Genomic DNA, 15,987 nt, shown 5'->3' with positions numbered 1-15,987 from the left:
TCTCTTCAGCGATTGGTCCCTGAATCACAACCTATGTGGCAAAATGTTCTCCAGCCATTCCTCATTCATGTATACACACACCACACACACACACACACATCTCCCTTAAGAACGTGCGGAGGTGGACCCGGGGCTCCACTGTCCAGGGGCAGCTCGGGAAGAGAGGGTGCCGTGGAACAAGGGGCAGGCACCCTCAGGGCAGTAGGGGCCCCTTGCGGGGAGTGCTGGGGACAGCAGCCTCTGGGGGACAGGGAAACAGGCAGGACTTGGGCAGGGGTATGCGGGAACTTGCGGTGAAGCAGTACGCAGGGTCACCAAGTGCCCGTTTGAGGACAGAGCCCACCCGCAGCCCCCTCCCTGTCATTCCACAACTGACCTGGCCAGACTGATTGGGCAGAAGCCCTTTCAAGGCTCCACGTGTGCAAAGCAACTTCAAGACATCGACCCCCTCCCGCCTTTGCCTCTGAAGCCACACGTGGCTTGCTCCAGAGCCCGGCCCTGGGCTGTGGCCGCAGCTTCCTGCAGCACGGCCAGGACAGTCCTCCAGCTTTTCTGTGCACGTGCGTGCCTATCTCGGCTGCTGGCACGCAACATCCAATACCTGTGAGGTGCTATTAAAAACATGGGTAATTTTACATCTTAAAATATTGCATACAGGTTTAATGGCTTCATGCTGGCTCACATTAAAAATGACTCCCAAGTGAAGATGACAAGGGGGAAATATTCGTTATTTAGTTCTTTTCTTACATTAAGCTATCATAATAAAGTACATTTCTGGGTTGCATTCTCTAGAGTGCTTTTTACTAAATAAATGGCCAAAAATAACTTTTTCCTTCCAGTAAGATTTCATGATTCAGCACATTCAATTTTCACTGTAAAAGGTTGAAGTAAAGAGTACAAAACAAATCTAGGAGCAAGAAACAGGCGAGAAAAACCAAGGAGTGTTGGAGGGTGCGGTCCCGCTTCACCTCACTGGTGCTTTCTGAGACAAACCTTGCTGATGTGAAAGCTGTACTTGTTAGGTGCCGGAACTGCACTGAGGTTTTGAGGAAGCAGGGAGATAAGCATTAGTAGGAGAGAGCTGTAGGTTTTCATCCAAGGGGCATATTAGAGAAATAAGCAGAGCTGGGGTAGGAGAGGGCAGGAGGGTCAGCTCCTTCCAACCCCAGCGCCAGCCACAGGCCCCAGGATGCGAGTGCCCACCTGGTCCCATTTCTTGCCTACAGAGCAGCTCCAGATGTTTATGGCAAAGGTTCCACAGGGGTCATTCGTCAGGTGACACCAAAGACCAGAGATGTGGGGTACTGGGTGCCTTGCCTCATTCCCTAAGAGCTGTGCACAGCTCCACTTGGAGTGGGCCAGGTACTTTCTTTCACAGTGGCTTTATAGGGAGAATCTTGGTCATCTCCCCTTTCGTGGGAGATCTCTTGCGCCCCCCATTTCACTGTGACTGCCGGGCAGAAGGCTGCTTCTCACTAGATTACCAGTGGCACCTCATCTGCAGGGAGGCCTTCCCCCTCCAACATTACCAAAAGGGCCAGGGCACTCCGCGCCACCCTGCACTTGGGAGGGTGCACGCGTCCACACCGACAGCTCCAGGCCTCCCCGGGCCTGGAACCGGCTTCTGGACAGGCGTCCCGGCTGGGGCGGCCAGTCTGGGGCCTGGCGCGCTCTCTTGGCCAAAGCAGGTTACGAACGCCCCAGGGGAAGGAGCGGGGCTGTGGGCGGGGGAGCCCGTCCCGGCAACAGGGTTTCCACACGGAGGGCCAGGGACATCCCCGAGGTCCCCAACCCTTCCACCGCGGCCAGCTCGGACCCAGCTGCGGCCTCGGCGGCCGGCGGGCTGCGGGGCGCCCGCGGGCACCTCCTGTCGCCCCCGCTCGGCCCCCGCGCGCCGCGCGGCCGCCTCCAGCCGAGGAAGACAGCGCGGCGCGTGCGCACTGGCGCGCTCGCGGCCCGGCCCGTGGGCTCTCCCTGGAGGGCGGGAGGTGGGAACGTGGGGAGGCGCCGGGCCGCACACCCTCCCGGCCCGCCGCCGGCGCCGCCGTCACCTCGCGGCCGGGGCGCCCCGCCATGCCCGTCGAATGAGTGGCTCAGGTGAGCTCGCGGAGGCTGCCCGCGATCCCGTCGGGGTCCCCCGCCCCGGAGTGAGGCCCCCGGGAGGCCACGGGCCGGCAAAGTTGAACTTCGCGCGTCGCAGGCCTGTGCTGGGTGGCCGAGCCGGAGTGCGCTCTCCTCGCCTGCAGGAGCGCAGGCCGGGGCTGCGGCGAAGGTGCGTGGCGGGGCTTGAGGACGCGGGGGTCCGGGACCCGGGGCGGCACTGGGGGAACTTGAGCGCCGGGCCCTCGCAGCGTCGTGGCGGCCTGCGAGCACGCCTGAGGGACCTCGCGGGTCCCCGGTGGCCTCTCCTCGAGGCCCTCCCAGCCTAGGCTGCGGAGAGCTGAGCGCGTGCCGGGAGCCCTCGGTGCGGGGGAGGCGCGCACGGGCGCGGGCGGAGACGGGGGGTTCTGGGATTCGGGTAAGGACCCGGGATTTCTCCATCACGGCCCCTCCCCCAATACAAAGTGGGACCCTTGGAGGGCCGGAGGGAGGGGTCGAAACCCGAGGTGGCCGGACGAGAACGCGGGAAGCAATTAAAACTCCTCCTTTCGGATTAACAACCAAAAATTGATCGATGTGTCAGGAATACCGCTGATTTATGAAAGGTGCTTATTTCTCTGGTATGGAGGATTTTATGTTCTCCAGGTGAAACCGAGTTCACCCAGCTCCAGCGTAGATTGATGTTTTAATAAAAATAAATAAAGGCGAAAAGCTCGCCTGGTCTTTGGGGACATCGAGTCTCAAATCGCAGAGTTAGACTAACAAATCAAATTGCATTATCTTTACATTTCATGTCTTAATCGTGTGCCTAAAAATCACAAGCAAGCCGGAGAGCGCCCTCATTTCGAAAGTTTTAATATAATGCTTAAAAGTTGGAACATCTAGCAATCAATGTTTCATAAGCAAACTGGCACGGGGAGCGCCGTGTAATTGTGATAAGTGGCAGGCGTCGCGGAGCGGGCGCGGGGCGAGCGCGGGCGGCGGCGGGAGGCGGCGCGGGTTCCGCCGGGGAGAGGGTGGCGGCGGCGGCGCCCGGAGCGCGCGGCGCCCATAGATGGCGCCCTGGCCCCACGCTAGGCTCGGGAGCCGCGCTCCGCCGGGCCGCGCGCGGGCGGGGGAGCTGGCGGGGGCGCGGGGCGGGCGCGCAGAGCGAGGCTCCGCACTGGCGGTGGACTCGGACCAGGGCCGCGCGGCACAGCGCGAAAAATCTCCAGTTTATTGTTGGCGTCGTTAATTTAAGGCCTGAGCAGTATTGGGGGCGGATGGGGGTCCTTGGGTCTGGGATGTCCATAGGAGCCTAGAGTCTGCCCTGGAGAGACCCCTGCCTGGCTGCGGCCCTGGCCTAGTGGCCACCGCGCAGCTCCAGACCTGGCTCTCCCCGGGCGCGCGGCCCAGGCTGGGCCCTGGGGTGCAGATACGCGTGGATGTGGGCGAGGGTTGGCCGTGCTGCGACAAGGACGCCAAATTCAAAGCTGCCCACCGATCACTCCAGAAGGCGGCCGGGACGGTCCAGAGGCCGCTCGCACCCCGCGCGGGACGCACTACCCGAGCCTGCGCCGGCTCTGCCGCCGCGGCAGCTAGTGCGCCGCGCTTTGCAATGTAAATTTCAGCGGGACAAATTGCTTATTAATAGTCTAGAAGAGAAGCGGGTTTCTTTCTTTCTTCTTTTCTTTATCTGTTTTTATTTCTGCATGCCCCCCAGCTATGCCCTGGGCAGCCTCGCCGCCCAGCAGTTTCCTCTTCATTTCAATATCCTAAAGAAAATGCAAATTTCCACAGTGTGGCCTTTTTAAAAAGTTAAATTAGCAACAGCTTTAAGTGACTCCATTAGTATGGAAAACATACACATGTTTAGTGTGAGAATAGCTTCTCTTTCATAGGGCTCACTCTGGACTGTACATTTAGCAGACCCTCGCACTGGGAAAGAATCTAGTCGCTGCCAGCGTGTCGCCAAAGGCGCACCCCGAGTGGCCTGCGCTGGGCTTCCCGGGAGAGATTGCCTCGACACCGCGCGCCGCCGCACCCCGACCGCCGGCTTGGATCCCTTAGAAGTCGCGAGAATGAGGGCGAAAGGGTTTGTGCAGGCGGGAAGGGAGGCGGGCTTGACACATTTCTGTCCAAGGGCGGTGTGCTCATCCTGCCTTCCCAGCCTCTTTGTCCGGGTCCCCGCAGCCCAGATAATTGAGCGGACTGAGCGGGCCTGGCCGCTGTCACCCACCTCCACACTTTTGCGCAGGAGAAGGAGTGTGTACACGCTCTCTTGAGCAGTGGCCAGGGCGTAGACGAAGGTCGCGGGCAGAGGAGGACGTCAGTGGCATGCCGACCTGTTCACCTGCACCCCTTGGCTCTACCACCCCAGCTCCTTTGCCTGGGTTGGCAAACCCGATGTTTCAAACCAGAATCTCAGTGGCAAAGTTTTGCGCTCCGTTGGCTTCCAGATGAAGTGGTGCAGTCCCGCCATGGGATCTGTCTGCCCCGCTTCTTTACCTTTGAGCCAGTGGCAGGGCACGCCAACCCCGTCCAGGAAAGAGTTAAGATTTATGGTGTGCTGGAGAGGTCTTGTTAGGATGTAATCTGCATTTTTAAACTACTGCGTAATAAAAAGTGAGAAGTTTTGAGACACCTTTCTTGATTATACCTTTGGTGATACTTTAGGTTTTACATTTAATTTGCATTTTGTTCTTAGTGAATATTGAAGTCTTGAGTGGAGGATTGAATTTTATTAGGACATCTGGACTGACAATATCAAATCAGACACCAGTGTCCCAAAGCATGCTGAAATTTCAGAGTTAATTAGAACGCAGTGTGTTTAATTAAAGCCAATTATAATATTTGAAATTATCTGATCGATCGGTGTTTCTGCAGTTTGGGTCTGTGGAAGTGTTGATTGGCGGACTGCGCGCGCCATTTCGATCTAGAAACTGCTCTGGGGGAAGTTTGCTTTGTAAACTGGCGGGGCGGGCGCTCGCGGAATCCGGTCCGGGGCTCCGGCTCGGGCTCCTCCTGCCGGACTGCCTTGGGGCGCCGCTGAAGGCAGCTCGGGAAATCCCAGCTCGTTGCGAAATCTCTGTACCTTTTCGGATCCGAGGGACCCCTGGCACGCACGAGCCGTCTTTCCCCGCTCTGGTGCGCCTGCCGAGCGTGTTGCGAAGAGGCAACCTTTAAGGTTGCAAGGTGCGTAGGGAGAAGCCCGACTGGCGGAGACCGAGCGTGTGGTTTCGGATTCTCACTCCCACCGAGGAGCTCCAGGGACTGACTCGGAATATGGGGTTAGCCAAAGTGACCGGAAGGGCCAGGGAAAAGTTAGGACCAGGGGAGAGGAATTAACTGTTTCCTTTCTAATTTCGCACTCCGCAAGAGCCCAGGCGCGCTCGGCATCCTCGGCCCCGCTCGGAGCTAGGCTTTCCGGGGAGGCGGTCGAGAGCGGGCCGGCTGACGTTCGCGGCCCCCGCAGGGCCGGGCAATTGGGAGCGTGCGGTTCCCTGCGGGGAGCGGGCTCGGTGCTCGCCGCCCGGCCTTATTCCGGGTGCCTGGGCTCGTCCTGACTTTGCAGGCACGTGAGCGGCAGTTAGGACCAGGCGGCGGGCGGACGGCTCTGCGCGCTCCTGGGGTCACCGGGTCAGCGAGGCCTAGGTGCACCGGGCGCGCAGGACCCGCGGCCCCGCCGTTGCGGGCTGGCGGGGAGCGGCGGCGGCCACCTGCCCGGGCCTGGGTGAGAGTGTGGGCGGCTCGGCTCGCGGCGGCACTCTGCTCTGCTCACCCCAGGAGGCGCTGTTTGTCAAACTTGGCCGCCTCGGCAGGAGGCGCCTGCACCTTCTCACTTGGAGTATTGAGCCCTTTTCCGTCCTTGGGGTCGGCCTGCAGGAGCCTGACCCTTCCAGAGTGACCGGGCTTGAGGAGGCGGTGCAGAGATCCGGGGTCTGAGACCCTCCAGTGTTCACTTTTTAGCTGTGAATCCTTCCAGCCAGGCCTTGCGCCTTCCAGCGCAGGGCAGAGGAGCCCGTAGGAGCGCCCTGTGTGTGCGGGGTCAGATGCCCAGTGACTTGCCTCCCAGGGCGGGTGGGAGGCGCGTCCTGGCTTGGGTTCTGTCTCCATAGCCTCCCTAGAACCCCGCAGCCTCCGTCCCTGTCCAGCCAGGGGGAAGGCGCGGTCCCTGGGCCTGGAAACCTCCCCAGACTCTGGCCCGGCCCCCTTTGCGCGTCGCTTAACAGGTTGGGGTGGCCTGAGTGCGGAGCCCCGGCTTTCCTGACTCCCCAGGCCCACCGGCCCTTTGTACCCCGCGCGGTACAAGGCTAAGCCCGGGCGCACTCAGGCCGCGCCCCTGATCCACGCCGGGCAGGGTTTGCGAGTGCCCGGCTGTGTCACCTCGCCCCGCAGTGCGCGGGACTTCCCAAGTGCGCCCTCCCAGGGTTACTGTCTTCTCCGGCTCTCCTAGCCCCTACGGCCTCCTGCTCGCCAGTGCCCAAGGTCAGTCTGGCTCTGCGCTTTCGGGTTCTTTTCCCGAGCTCTGCCTGTGGCGCCGGGCCCGGAGCGGGGCTGGAGGCCGGGTCACCGGCGCGGTTTGAGCGTGACCCCCGGGCGCGGAGGACGTGGGGGCGGGCCGCGCCTGCAACTCAGCACTGGAGGCGGGAAAGCGAACCGCTGGCCTTCGGCGCGTGGCTCCCACCCTTTCCCGAGGGCTCTGAGGGGCACCGCCGCGCAGCCTGGGTCCGAGGACACCGGCTCTACGAGGGAGCCGCACCCGGCCGCGCCCCGCACCCCGGATCCCTCTTAGGCATGGCTTCCAGGAACCGTGGCCCGGGCTTCTCAACGCCGGAAATGCAGTTTCTGACTCCTTGGAAGGCTGGTAGGGAGGGCGGCTGGCTCCCCGGGCTTGGCCGGGAGCCAGAAGGGGCATTCACAGAGTGCCCCCTGTACACGAGTCCAGCGCGGACTCAGAGCCCGGCCGTGCACCCTGGGACCCCAACTTGGCCGAAGTTTCTGGATGGCTCGGAGGCCGGCACCAGCCTGGCTCCCCCTCACCAGGCCCCGCACCACGCGGGCGTGGAGGACCCGGGACGCGGGAGACGCGAGGGGGAAGTTCACGCCTGGCGCGCGAGGAGCCGCCCTCCTCCTACCGCGGGTGGGTAGTGGCGCGGGCGGAGGGCTTGGCGCGCGCGGCGGGCCGGGCACGGCGCGGCCGGCAGGGAGGCCGGAGCGGGCCTGGGCGCGGGCGCCGCGCGGTTGTACCGCCTGGCCCAGCCTCCGGTGGTGCCGTGGGTCAGCGGCCAAGCGCGGCCGCGGCCCTGCGCCCTGGAAGCCGCTCCCCGAGCGGGGCTCCAGGGGCTGCGGGCGCTGTCTCTTTAAGGTCACTGCCTGCTCCGGCACGACGTGGGGAGGACAGCTGGGCACTGGCCATCTGACTGACTCCGGCGTGACATCTGGGAGCCCACTGGTGTGTGGCACGCGAAGCGCTTGATGCCGCTATTTAAATGCAAATGCGAGGGGGCTCATTGAAGCCTCTCCCCGTAAATCCGCACAAAAGGAATACTTCCCACCCTCCGAGGAGGAGGAGGCGGCGGCGGCGCGAGGGCCACCCGTGCAAATCGCGTTGAGCGCGGGGCCCTGAGCGGTGGTCGCCGCCGTGGCGGCCCGCGGGGTTTCCAGCGAAGGTCAGGCCCCACCCGGGCCGGCCCCTGGGCGTCTGTCTGGCCCCTGGGAGCGCTCTGTGTGCGGAGGCTGGACCGGCGGTAGCGGCGGGCCTGCGCAACTTCCACAGTGTCAGCCTGTCCCCCCCTCGGCGTCTCCTGCCGGGGTACTGGGCGCCTCTAGGTCCCCAGAGAGGGAGAGGGGCGGGGCAGGACTCCCACGGGGGACGGCGGGCGCGGGCACGCGCTGCAGCCTGTCTCCGGACATCCGGGATGGGCCTGCAGCCCCCTCCCCTCCCTGGCCTGGGTGCTGGGCCCCTGGCTCCTCACGGCCCGCTGCTCCCGCCCCATCAAGGCGAACCCCTGGAGTGGGGCGAGGTGGGGGCCGAGGGCACTGCCCTCCCAGGCTGCTCCGCAGCAGGCCCGTGTGGAGACCCTGCCCGGGTGGCGAGTCCCTGTGCCCGCAGCTCGCAGCCAGCAGTGGAGTGACAAAAAAGATAAAGTTGGTGAATGATAAAGACCGTATTTTCCACGCTTTGGGTGCGGGACCAGATGATCTAGAAAATGAGCTGAAATGGATTCAGCCTCCGAGCCTGTTGTGAGAGCAGCTGACGCCCCCATTTCGGGCCAGATGGCTGCTGAACACAGATTTGCATTCATTTTCGCTTAATATCGTCCAAAATAGTGGGGCAGCTGCATTTGTTGTCAAAAAGGTTTAAAACCCCTTTTCTTTCTGGGGCAGGATCGTTACCTTCTGTGATGGGCTTATAGAACTTTTTTTCCCTCTTTAGTCAACAGTATCAGATTTAAAAGGATTTGTTTTTAAACCTTCTAATTTGGTAATCAGATTTAAATCGCCTTGGCGCGTGTAATCTGAATTAAAGATACTGTAAATGATTTTAAGCATGATACTTTCGTTAGAGCAAAGAATGGGGCACCTCTAGCCTGGGCTGGGCATTTTAGGAAGTGGGCTACAAAGGAAGCATTGTCTCCTCTTTCCAACTTCATCTTTTCCGAACAGGCACTTTGCATAATCTGACAATAACGCTTGCCTGGGCGCTTGCCTTGCGTGAGCCCCCGAAGCAGCTAAACACGCAGAGACAAAGCCATGTCTCCACCCCACCCTCCACCGCTCAGCAACTTTATTTTGCGTTGTCCCTCCACGAAGAAAGTGTTCCCTCTTCCAGTGGGTTGGCTGTGGGTGGAAAGCGCTGGGCTTATTAGGAATACAGAAATTTTCTTTTAATTTATCGTGAATAGTTTCCATACACTTTGATTTAAGGTTATTAACATTCTATAGACAGTGGCATCTTTAATATGTGGCGATCGCTTCTAAAGACTAATCTCATTACCCTCAAATAGTCATAAAATATGATTTTATTATACTTACGTATTTAATTAGACGGCCGGCACCGGAATGGATTTTGAGATGGGACTGGCGCAACAGCTGTGGTAATTCACTTATCTTTGGCAATAGTCATTAACCCCCAACACCAGCAAAATAGATTGCTTTCCAGAACTGCTTTTTTCTCACCCCTTCCAAGAGGCTTGGGGGTCCCCAGATAAGGTAAATCGGACTTCGATTTTCCCGATTAATTAAAATATTAGCGTACACACACTGCCAATTCATGAAATAAAAGGAGTGCCACCCCAGACCCGGCGTGAAGAGTCTGTCTTTCGGCACACTTGCACCTTGAAACCTGTTTTTTTGTTTTTGTTTGTTTTAATCAAAAGGGCCTGATTTCTCTCGGCAGGGAAGTGCTGGGACAGCTCCCGGTCGTCCCCTGGGCCCCCGCTCCGTGTCACGCACAGGTCCTTTCGGTGGGCAGTGCGCCTGGGTGCCGAGTCCTGGCTGCAGGAGCCCGGCCGCCGGGCCCACGCGCTGCTCGCGCCCCGCTGCCCTCCCGATTCCTCGAAACCAGGTCTGTAAAGTCGCGCGCCGCGCGCTCACCCAGGCTCAGCGGCACCGAGGGCAGGACCCCGGCGCCCGCAGCGTCTGCTCGGCTTTTAGAGCGGCTGGCGCCGGGGAGGTCTGGTCACCGCGTGGGGCGCGCAGCCGGACACCGGGCCCCGGGTCGCCGGAGAGGCCGGGCGCGCTTCCTGTCCGCCCAGGGAGCCCGGAGCCTTCTTTGTCACTCGCTGCGCCTAAGGACAGGCCGGGGGACGGGGTCTCCCGTGGCCACGGGGAGAGAGAGCGCGCATCGGGCAGAGCCCGCCTCCGACGTGGGTGCCCCAGCCCGACACACTCGGTGGCCTCCGCTGGGGCGGAGAGCTCGAGCGCCCCGCGAGGCCCAGCCGGGGGCACATCGGCCCCCCCCCAGCAGCCTTCGATCGGCTTGCAAACCGGGCTGAACTGCGCGCCCCGCCTTAGCCGGGGAGCCCTGCCCCACCCCTCCAGCCCCCGCCCCGGCCGGGTGCTCGCCCCTCCAGCCCCCTGTCTGCGGCCTGCCGGCTTCTACCCGCCTCCCGCTCTGGGCCGTCCCGGGGCGACCCGCGGCCCCTCGTGTTTACGGCCAGCGTCTGGGCAACTGGGGGCGCCCCTGCGTTTTACCCTCTCCTCCCCACCGTGCTTTGACTTGTGTGGCTGATGTCGGGAGGAGGGGTTGAGGGGCCAGGCTGCAGCCGCGCACTGCCTGTCTGTCTGCTTTGGAGACTGATTTGGGCGAGGAGAAACTTCCTTGGCGGCGGGTGGGCGCGAGGAGCCGCGGCGCGCGGCTGGGGGCGGCGGCGGCGCTGGGCGGCGGCGGGGCTCGCGGGGCTCGCGGGGCTCGGGCCGGCTCGCGGCGCCGTCAGGCAGTCAGTCGGCGAGCGCGGCGGCGGCGGCGGCGGCGGCGAGGGGCGCGGCGAGGGGCGGCCGCTCCCATATATGGCGCAGGCGCCGCCCCCCGACGTCACCCTCTGACAGCGCCGCTCCCGGGGGCTTCGAGTTTTGGCTCCCGGGAAAGGGTCCATTCCTCGGGGAGAGAGGGCTGAGTTTTGTGCGCCTCCGTCCGCTGCGCGCGCCGCTCCAGGCCCCGCCGCGCCCCGCCTGCGCCCGGGACTGCGCCGCGGCACTCACTGCCCCGTTTATTTGTCTTTGGAGCAGGCGGGCCGCGCCAGAAGCGGGCGATCCCGCAGTGCCCTGCAGCCGCGGACGCCGCCTGGCTAGGATGACACCACGTTGAGCGCGCCTGCAAACAACAACAACAACAACAAGCGCCGCCGCGGCCACCGCGTCCTGCTCCTCCGAAGCGCCGCCGCCGCCGCCGGTGGAGCCGCCGGTGGAGCCGCCTCCGCGCCCCCGGCCGTCCGGAGCGCCCAGCCGCCGGTGTATGTCGCGCCTGCCCGGGACGGGCTGAAGCCGGCGGCGGGCCGGACCGCAGGCGCCGAGCAGGGCCAGTGCGGCCAGGGCAGCCGCCTGCCGCCGAGCCCCCCAGCGCCGCTGCTCGCGGAAGTGCTTTCGGCCGGGAGCGGCGGCCGCCGCCAGCAGTTTTCATGTTTGGGATTCAGGAGAATATTCCGCGCGGGGGGACGACCATGAAGGAGGAGCCGCTGGGCAGCGGCATGAACCCGGTGCGCTCGTGGATGCATACGGCGGGGGTGGTGGACGCCAACACAGCCGCCCAGAGGTACGTACCGGCCGCCCCCGCGCGCCCCGGGCCCGGCCCCGCCGGGTCCCCGCGGCCGGCCGGCGCCGCGCTCCTCACCGGGCCGCTGTCTCTTTCCTCCCGCAGCGGCGTGGGGCTGGCGCGGGCGCACTTCGAGAAGCAGCCTCCTTCCAACCTCCGGAAGTCCAATTTCTTCCACTTCGTGCTGGCGCTCTACGACAGGCAGGGGCAGCCGGTGGAGATTGAAAGGACCGCTTTTGTGGACTTTGTGGAGAAAGAGAAAGTAAGTGCAAACACACAGTCACACCCTCCGGCTTCCTAGAAGTGGGAGGCAGGCGGTGCCCCAGCGCGGTGGCCCCGGGTGCCCCCTCGGCGGCGGGGACGGCTCGGCCAGGCGCCCCTGCCGCCGCCACGTGCGGCCGACCGGGCCCGCGGAGGGCTGGGCAACTTCTCTGCGCCCCCGGACTCACTCCGGGCGAGGAGGGCGCTGGGCTTCCAGCAGGAAAGTGACCTCAGCCGCTGCTCCCGGCCGGGAGTCCTGCCTCGCGTGAGGCCAAGGGGCCTCGGTCGTGCAGGGCACCGAGTGCGGTGGCCGCGCCGGACACCAGGCGCACTAAACGCAGTTATTTATCGTTACTTTCAGGAGCCCAACAACGAGAAAACCAACAACGGCATCCACTATAAACTCCAGTTGCTCTACAGCAACGGTAAGTGGCAGCGGCTGCTCCTGCATTCCCGCCCCGCTGGCTCGCTCTCTCTTTTTCCGCGATGCTTAAAGGACGTAAAGATTTCGAGATTAAAATGACACGGATGTAAACACGAAATCTTCTCATGGCATAGAAGGAAAACAAAACACAAACGATCAATAAGTCGATGGCACTTCACATGATTAACCGGTCCGGCTTGAAGTAGAAAGTAAAAAGGGGATCGATGTGGGCGCCAGCAGAACATCACTTTTAAGTGACTTTTTTCAATTTTGCAAATTAATGTTAATTATTGAGATGGGGGTAGCTCTGTGCATCCAGCACAGCTTACTTTCTGTGTACGGATTTTTAAAAAATCCTCGAGAGACACTAGAAAGAGTTGAGACTCTCAGTTTCCATTTTGTGCTTTCTGTTTTCTAAAAATAAATGAGCACATGGGCCCTCTCGGTTCAGCAACCAGGCCTGCTCTCAGCCAGGCAGAGTCCTTTGCTCCTTTCAATGCAAACCCTAAGAGTCTCAAGGTTCTTAATTAAGAAAAAAGAAAAAACGAGTGACTGGGTTTTCTTTCCTGCCTTTCAGAGGCATGCCTAAGTTTTGCTGCATCACCGCGGCAGCAGTCCTGAGCTACCCACTTCCTGTGCCCCCAGTGCCCTCGCTGAAGTCCTGATGAGAGTTTGTCCCTGTTTCTTGCAGGAGTCAGAACGGAGCAGGATCTGTATGTTCGCCTCATAGATTCAATGACCAAACAGGTGAGAAAGTTTAAGCCTCTTGCACTAGTTTTCACTGCTCAGCTGGGGCTGTCCTGGAGTTTCAGGGAGGAGAGGGCTGGCAAATGGATCTGGTGTATTTGTTTCTCATTTAGTTTTCTTGACATGCTAATAAGAATTCCCTATTTATTGGAATAAATGAAGCGGTTGGTGAAATAGTTTATGTTGTCATTAGAACAGGACATATATGCTTTATTAAATGGCTTGTGATTGGAATCAAATTCTGTCTTAATTAATCATGGTAATTAATATTTGACAGAAAATTTTCAAGATCTCCCCCTTGTATATTTTTAAACGTTTCTCTCTTTACTTGGAATCATTTCATTGATTTTCCCCCCCCATAACAAAGGCAACTAACTCTTTTCCAAAGCCCATTGAGTTGGAGTTGAGTAGTTCATTTTTTTCTCCTTTCCAGTGTGATGGTCTCGTAACAGGAGGCGTGTATTTGGATTTAAAAGTTAAATGTGTTGGGGTGAAAAGTCACCTTGTTCTCCTCTAGTCCATCTTCACCTCTCAGCCCCCCAGCTCCATAATTCAAACTCTGAGCTCCAGGGGTCACCCAAACCCGTCCATTGCTCTGGGGGCAGCTTCTCATCCTTTTCCACTCTCTGTCATACCTTGTAAATAACATAATTACAAGCAGTTCCTTATTAAATTATTTAACTTGTCTTGGTCAACTTTTCCGATCATGACTTGGCTATCAGTCGTGTGATTAAGTGCAGGAGAGCGCTTCATTGCTTTTTGACATTGTGCAGTCTTGGGCTGGTTTTGTGTTGCGTGGTGTGTTGTTGCTTAGTTGTTTTTAAAGATTTTCCCCCCGTTTTCTTAAAATAGCGTTGGGGGAGGAGGCCAATCCAATTCCTCAGTGAAATCCACTTTGCGCAGGTTGATTTAAAATATGCTTCCAAACTGAGCTTCACGCTTATAAATGAAAGTGGCGTCTTCCGTTTTGATGTTAACTTTAAGAATTGTGAGACAAGTGGAAAAGAACTCTCTCGTCCTTCTTGCAGCCCAGCACACATGCTTCGTACTGTCTGCAGGGCAATTAGTTTTCAGATTTTACTTCCCTTTGAAAAAGTTTGTCCTTACCTAGGCAACAAGCTTGCTGGATTTTAGTGTCTGCAGTGGTAAACCAGTGTGGTTTTCTCTTCGAGTAAAACAGATCTGACAGGTAAACTATGGTCTTTCCGACAAAGGCGGTGGAGGCGGTGCGCCCTTGGATAATTATTTCACTAGGATTCAGTGAAGCCTCTGGAACTCCGGCTCCGCGTGGACAGGGTGCTTTTATTTCCTTTGTATATAAGGGCTAAATGTTTTGGGAAATCGCTGTGTTCTAACGAAGAGGTTGATGCAGGCAGCGCTGAGTTTATGCACAGAGGAGGAGGAGGTTTCCGTTTTAAGTGCACTTTTATTGTTCATTTATCCCTGTACCTTTGCAGTATAAACAGTTGAAAATAAAGGCATTTAATCTCCTCTCACTGACGGAGATTGGAGGGGGGGGTGGGGAGAGAAGGAAAGAAATAGCCCAGTAACTGATCAAAGAGTCAATGGCGCTGAACCGACAGTTTATGGATTTCTGTTTGTGCTACAAAATAAAAAATAAATCAAATATAAATACGGGGATCCATCCGAGGACGTGCCGCGCTCTCAGAAGTGCCAGCGCCCGCCGCGGCCACGCGCCCCGAGCCCCAGGCGGCCCGGCGGCCTGCGGTGACACCATCACCGCCGCCGTTCCCAGCCTACCGGGAGGGAGGCGCTGGGAGAGGGGCTCGCGGGAGCCCCGCGCTCTTCCCAGAGGGCAGCCCCGGGCTTCCTCGAGAAAGGGCTTTGTCCACCTGGAAGTGGACGGAAGTGTCAGAAGTCCCGGGGAGGTTGGAAGCAATTTCCAGATCGTTTTCGGGGGGCGGGGGCGGGAACTGGAGCGAGGACTCCCCTCCCCCTTCCGTGGAATTTTCTGCGGGGGAACTTGCGGCTCCCGGCCCCCGCCCTCGGCCCCTCCCCCAGTGGCCTTTTCCCTTCTTTTTTTTTTTTTTTTGCCCTCTCTGTTTTTGGGAGGCCGGCGGTGGGGCAGGCGCGGGCGGCCCCCGGCACGGGTTCCCGGCGGCGGAGCCGGGCTGAGCGCGGTCGTGAGCGCACCTAGGGCTTCGCACCATCTGGCGGAGCCTCTGCTCAAAACCCAGCAGAGCGTGTGTGCGCAGACACTGCCTTTTTACCCGAGAAAAATCATTGTTAGCAGTTTCAAAATAAACACCAGATTGGCCATTAGCACTTTCTTTGCAAATATCATCCGGCGAGGAGCACGTGGCCGCGCGGGCCCGGGCGCCCCGGGGCCCCCAGGCCTCCTGCCGGGCGCCCGCCAGGCCCGGCCCGGCGCGGCCACGTGCGGCTGCAGCGCCCGGGTCCCCGGGGCCGCCCGCCGCGGGCGGAGCTCGGCCGTGGCCGGACGCTCGGGTGGCCCTGCGGGCTCGGGGCGGCGGCGGCGGGGCCCGGGGCGGGCGGCCCACGCAGGCGCCGGGGCTCGGAACGTTGGGGGCGGCCGGGCGCCGGACTCTGCAGCCCGGGGGGCGCGCGGGGCAGCCCTTGCCACCAGGCAAACGGCTGGCCGGGCGGCTCGTCTCCGGTTTTTTAGTCCTGTAGCACTCTGATCCGCTTCTCCCTCCACGCGATCGGAACTCGGGGTAGATAATGGCCCGAGGACGCGGCCCGGCGCCGGCAGCAAGGGGCCGGTGCCCTCGCTCCCTGCGCTGGGGCCTCGGCCTCCGTCTCCCAGCCCGAAAGCGGCCGGCGTCCTCCCGAGCAGAAGGCCCCGCGCAGGCCCGGCGGGCGCCCAAGAGAGGAGGCCGCCTCGGCCTAGCCAGGCTCGGGTGACCTCGCCGGGAGGGCGAACCCCCCCCCGGACGCCGCCTCCCCTCGCCCGCCGTGCACCTGCCGCCCGCGAGGCCCGCAGAGCCCGGGGGGCGACGGGGCGCCACCGCCGCGGGCGCCGCGTAACCCCGCCTCTGCTTGTCGTCCGCGCAGGCCATCGTCTACGAGGGCCAGGACAAGAACCCGGAGATGTGCCGCGTGCTGCTGACCCACGAGATCATGTGCAGGTGAGCCGGGCGCCGGGGCGCCAGCTGCGCCCACAAAGGGCGCGCGTCCGGGCGCCGCCACCCCGCCCCGCTTCGGGACGGGCATCGATTGAAATGTAATCGGGCCGCGC

The 15,987-nt window shown here is 61.0% G+C and overlaps 1 protein-coding gene across 9 annotated transcripts in view; it reads left to right on the top strand.

Annotated features, from left to right (window-relative positions):
• The first annotated feature begins 10,676 nt into the window (after positions 1–10,676).
• EBF3 (EBF transcription factor 3) overlaps positions 10,677–15,987 on the top strand; it is a 118,134-nt gene continuing 112,823 nt past the window's right edge. For 4 of the 9 annotated variants that reach the window (XM_061403857.1, XM_061403859.1, XM_061403858.1 and 1 more), the window contains exons 1-5: positions 10,678–11,335; positions 11,441–11,597; positions 11,958–12,021; positions 12,712–12,767; positions 15,804–15,877. In XM_061403857.1, coding sequence (XP_061259841.1) covers positions 11,202–11,335; positions 11,441–11,597; positions 11,958–12,021; positions 12,712–12,767; positions 15,804–15,877 — 485 coding nt within the window. In that variant the 5' untranslated portion in view covers positions 10,678–11,201. Of the gene's footprint in view, positions 11,336–11,440; positions 11,598–11,957; positions 12,022–12,711; positions 12,768–15,803; positions 15,878–15,987 lie in introns of all 9 variants that reach the window. The other 5 variants (XM_061403863.1, XM_061403861.1, XM_061403860.1 and 2 more) reach the window with 2 other exon arrangements.

Source organism: Bos javanicus, chromosome 26, assembly GCF_032452875.1.
Source record: "Bos javanicus breed banteng chromosome 26, ARS-OSU_banteng_1.0, whole genome shotgun sequence".
In the NCBI taxonomy this organism is placed as follows: domain Eukaryota; kingdom Metazoa; phylum Chordata; class Mammalia; order Artiodactyla; family Bovidae; genus Bos; species Bos javanicus.
The sequence above is the reverse complement of the archived record's forward strand: the minus strand, read 5'-3'. Positions and strand labels throughout refer to the sequence as shown.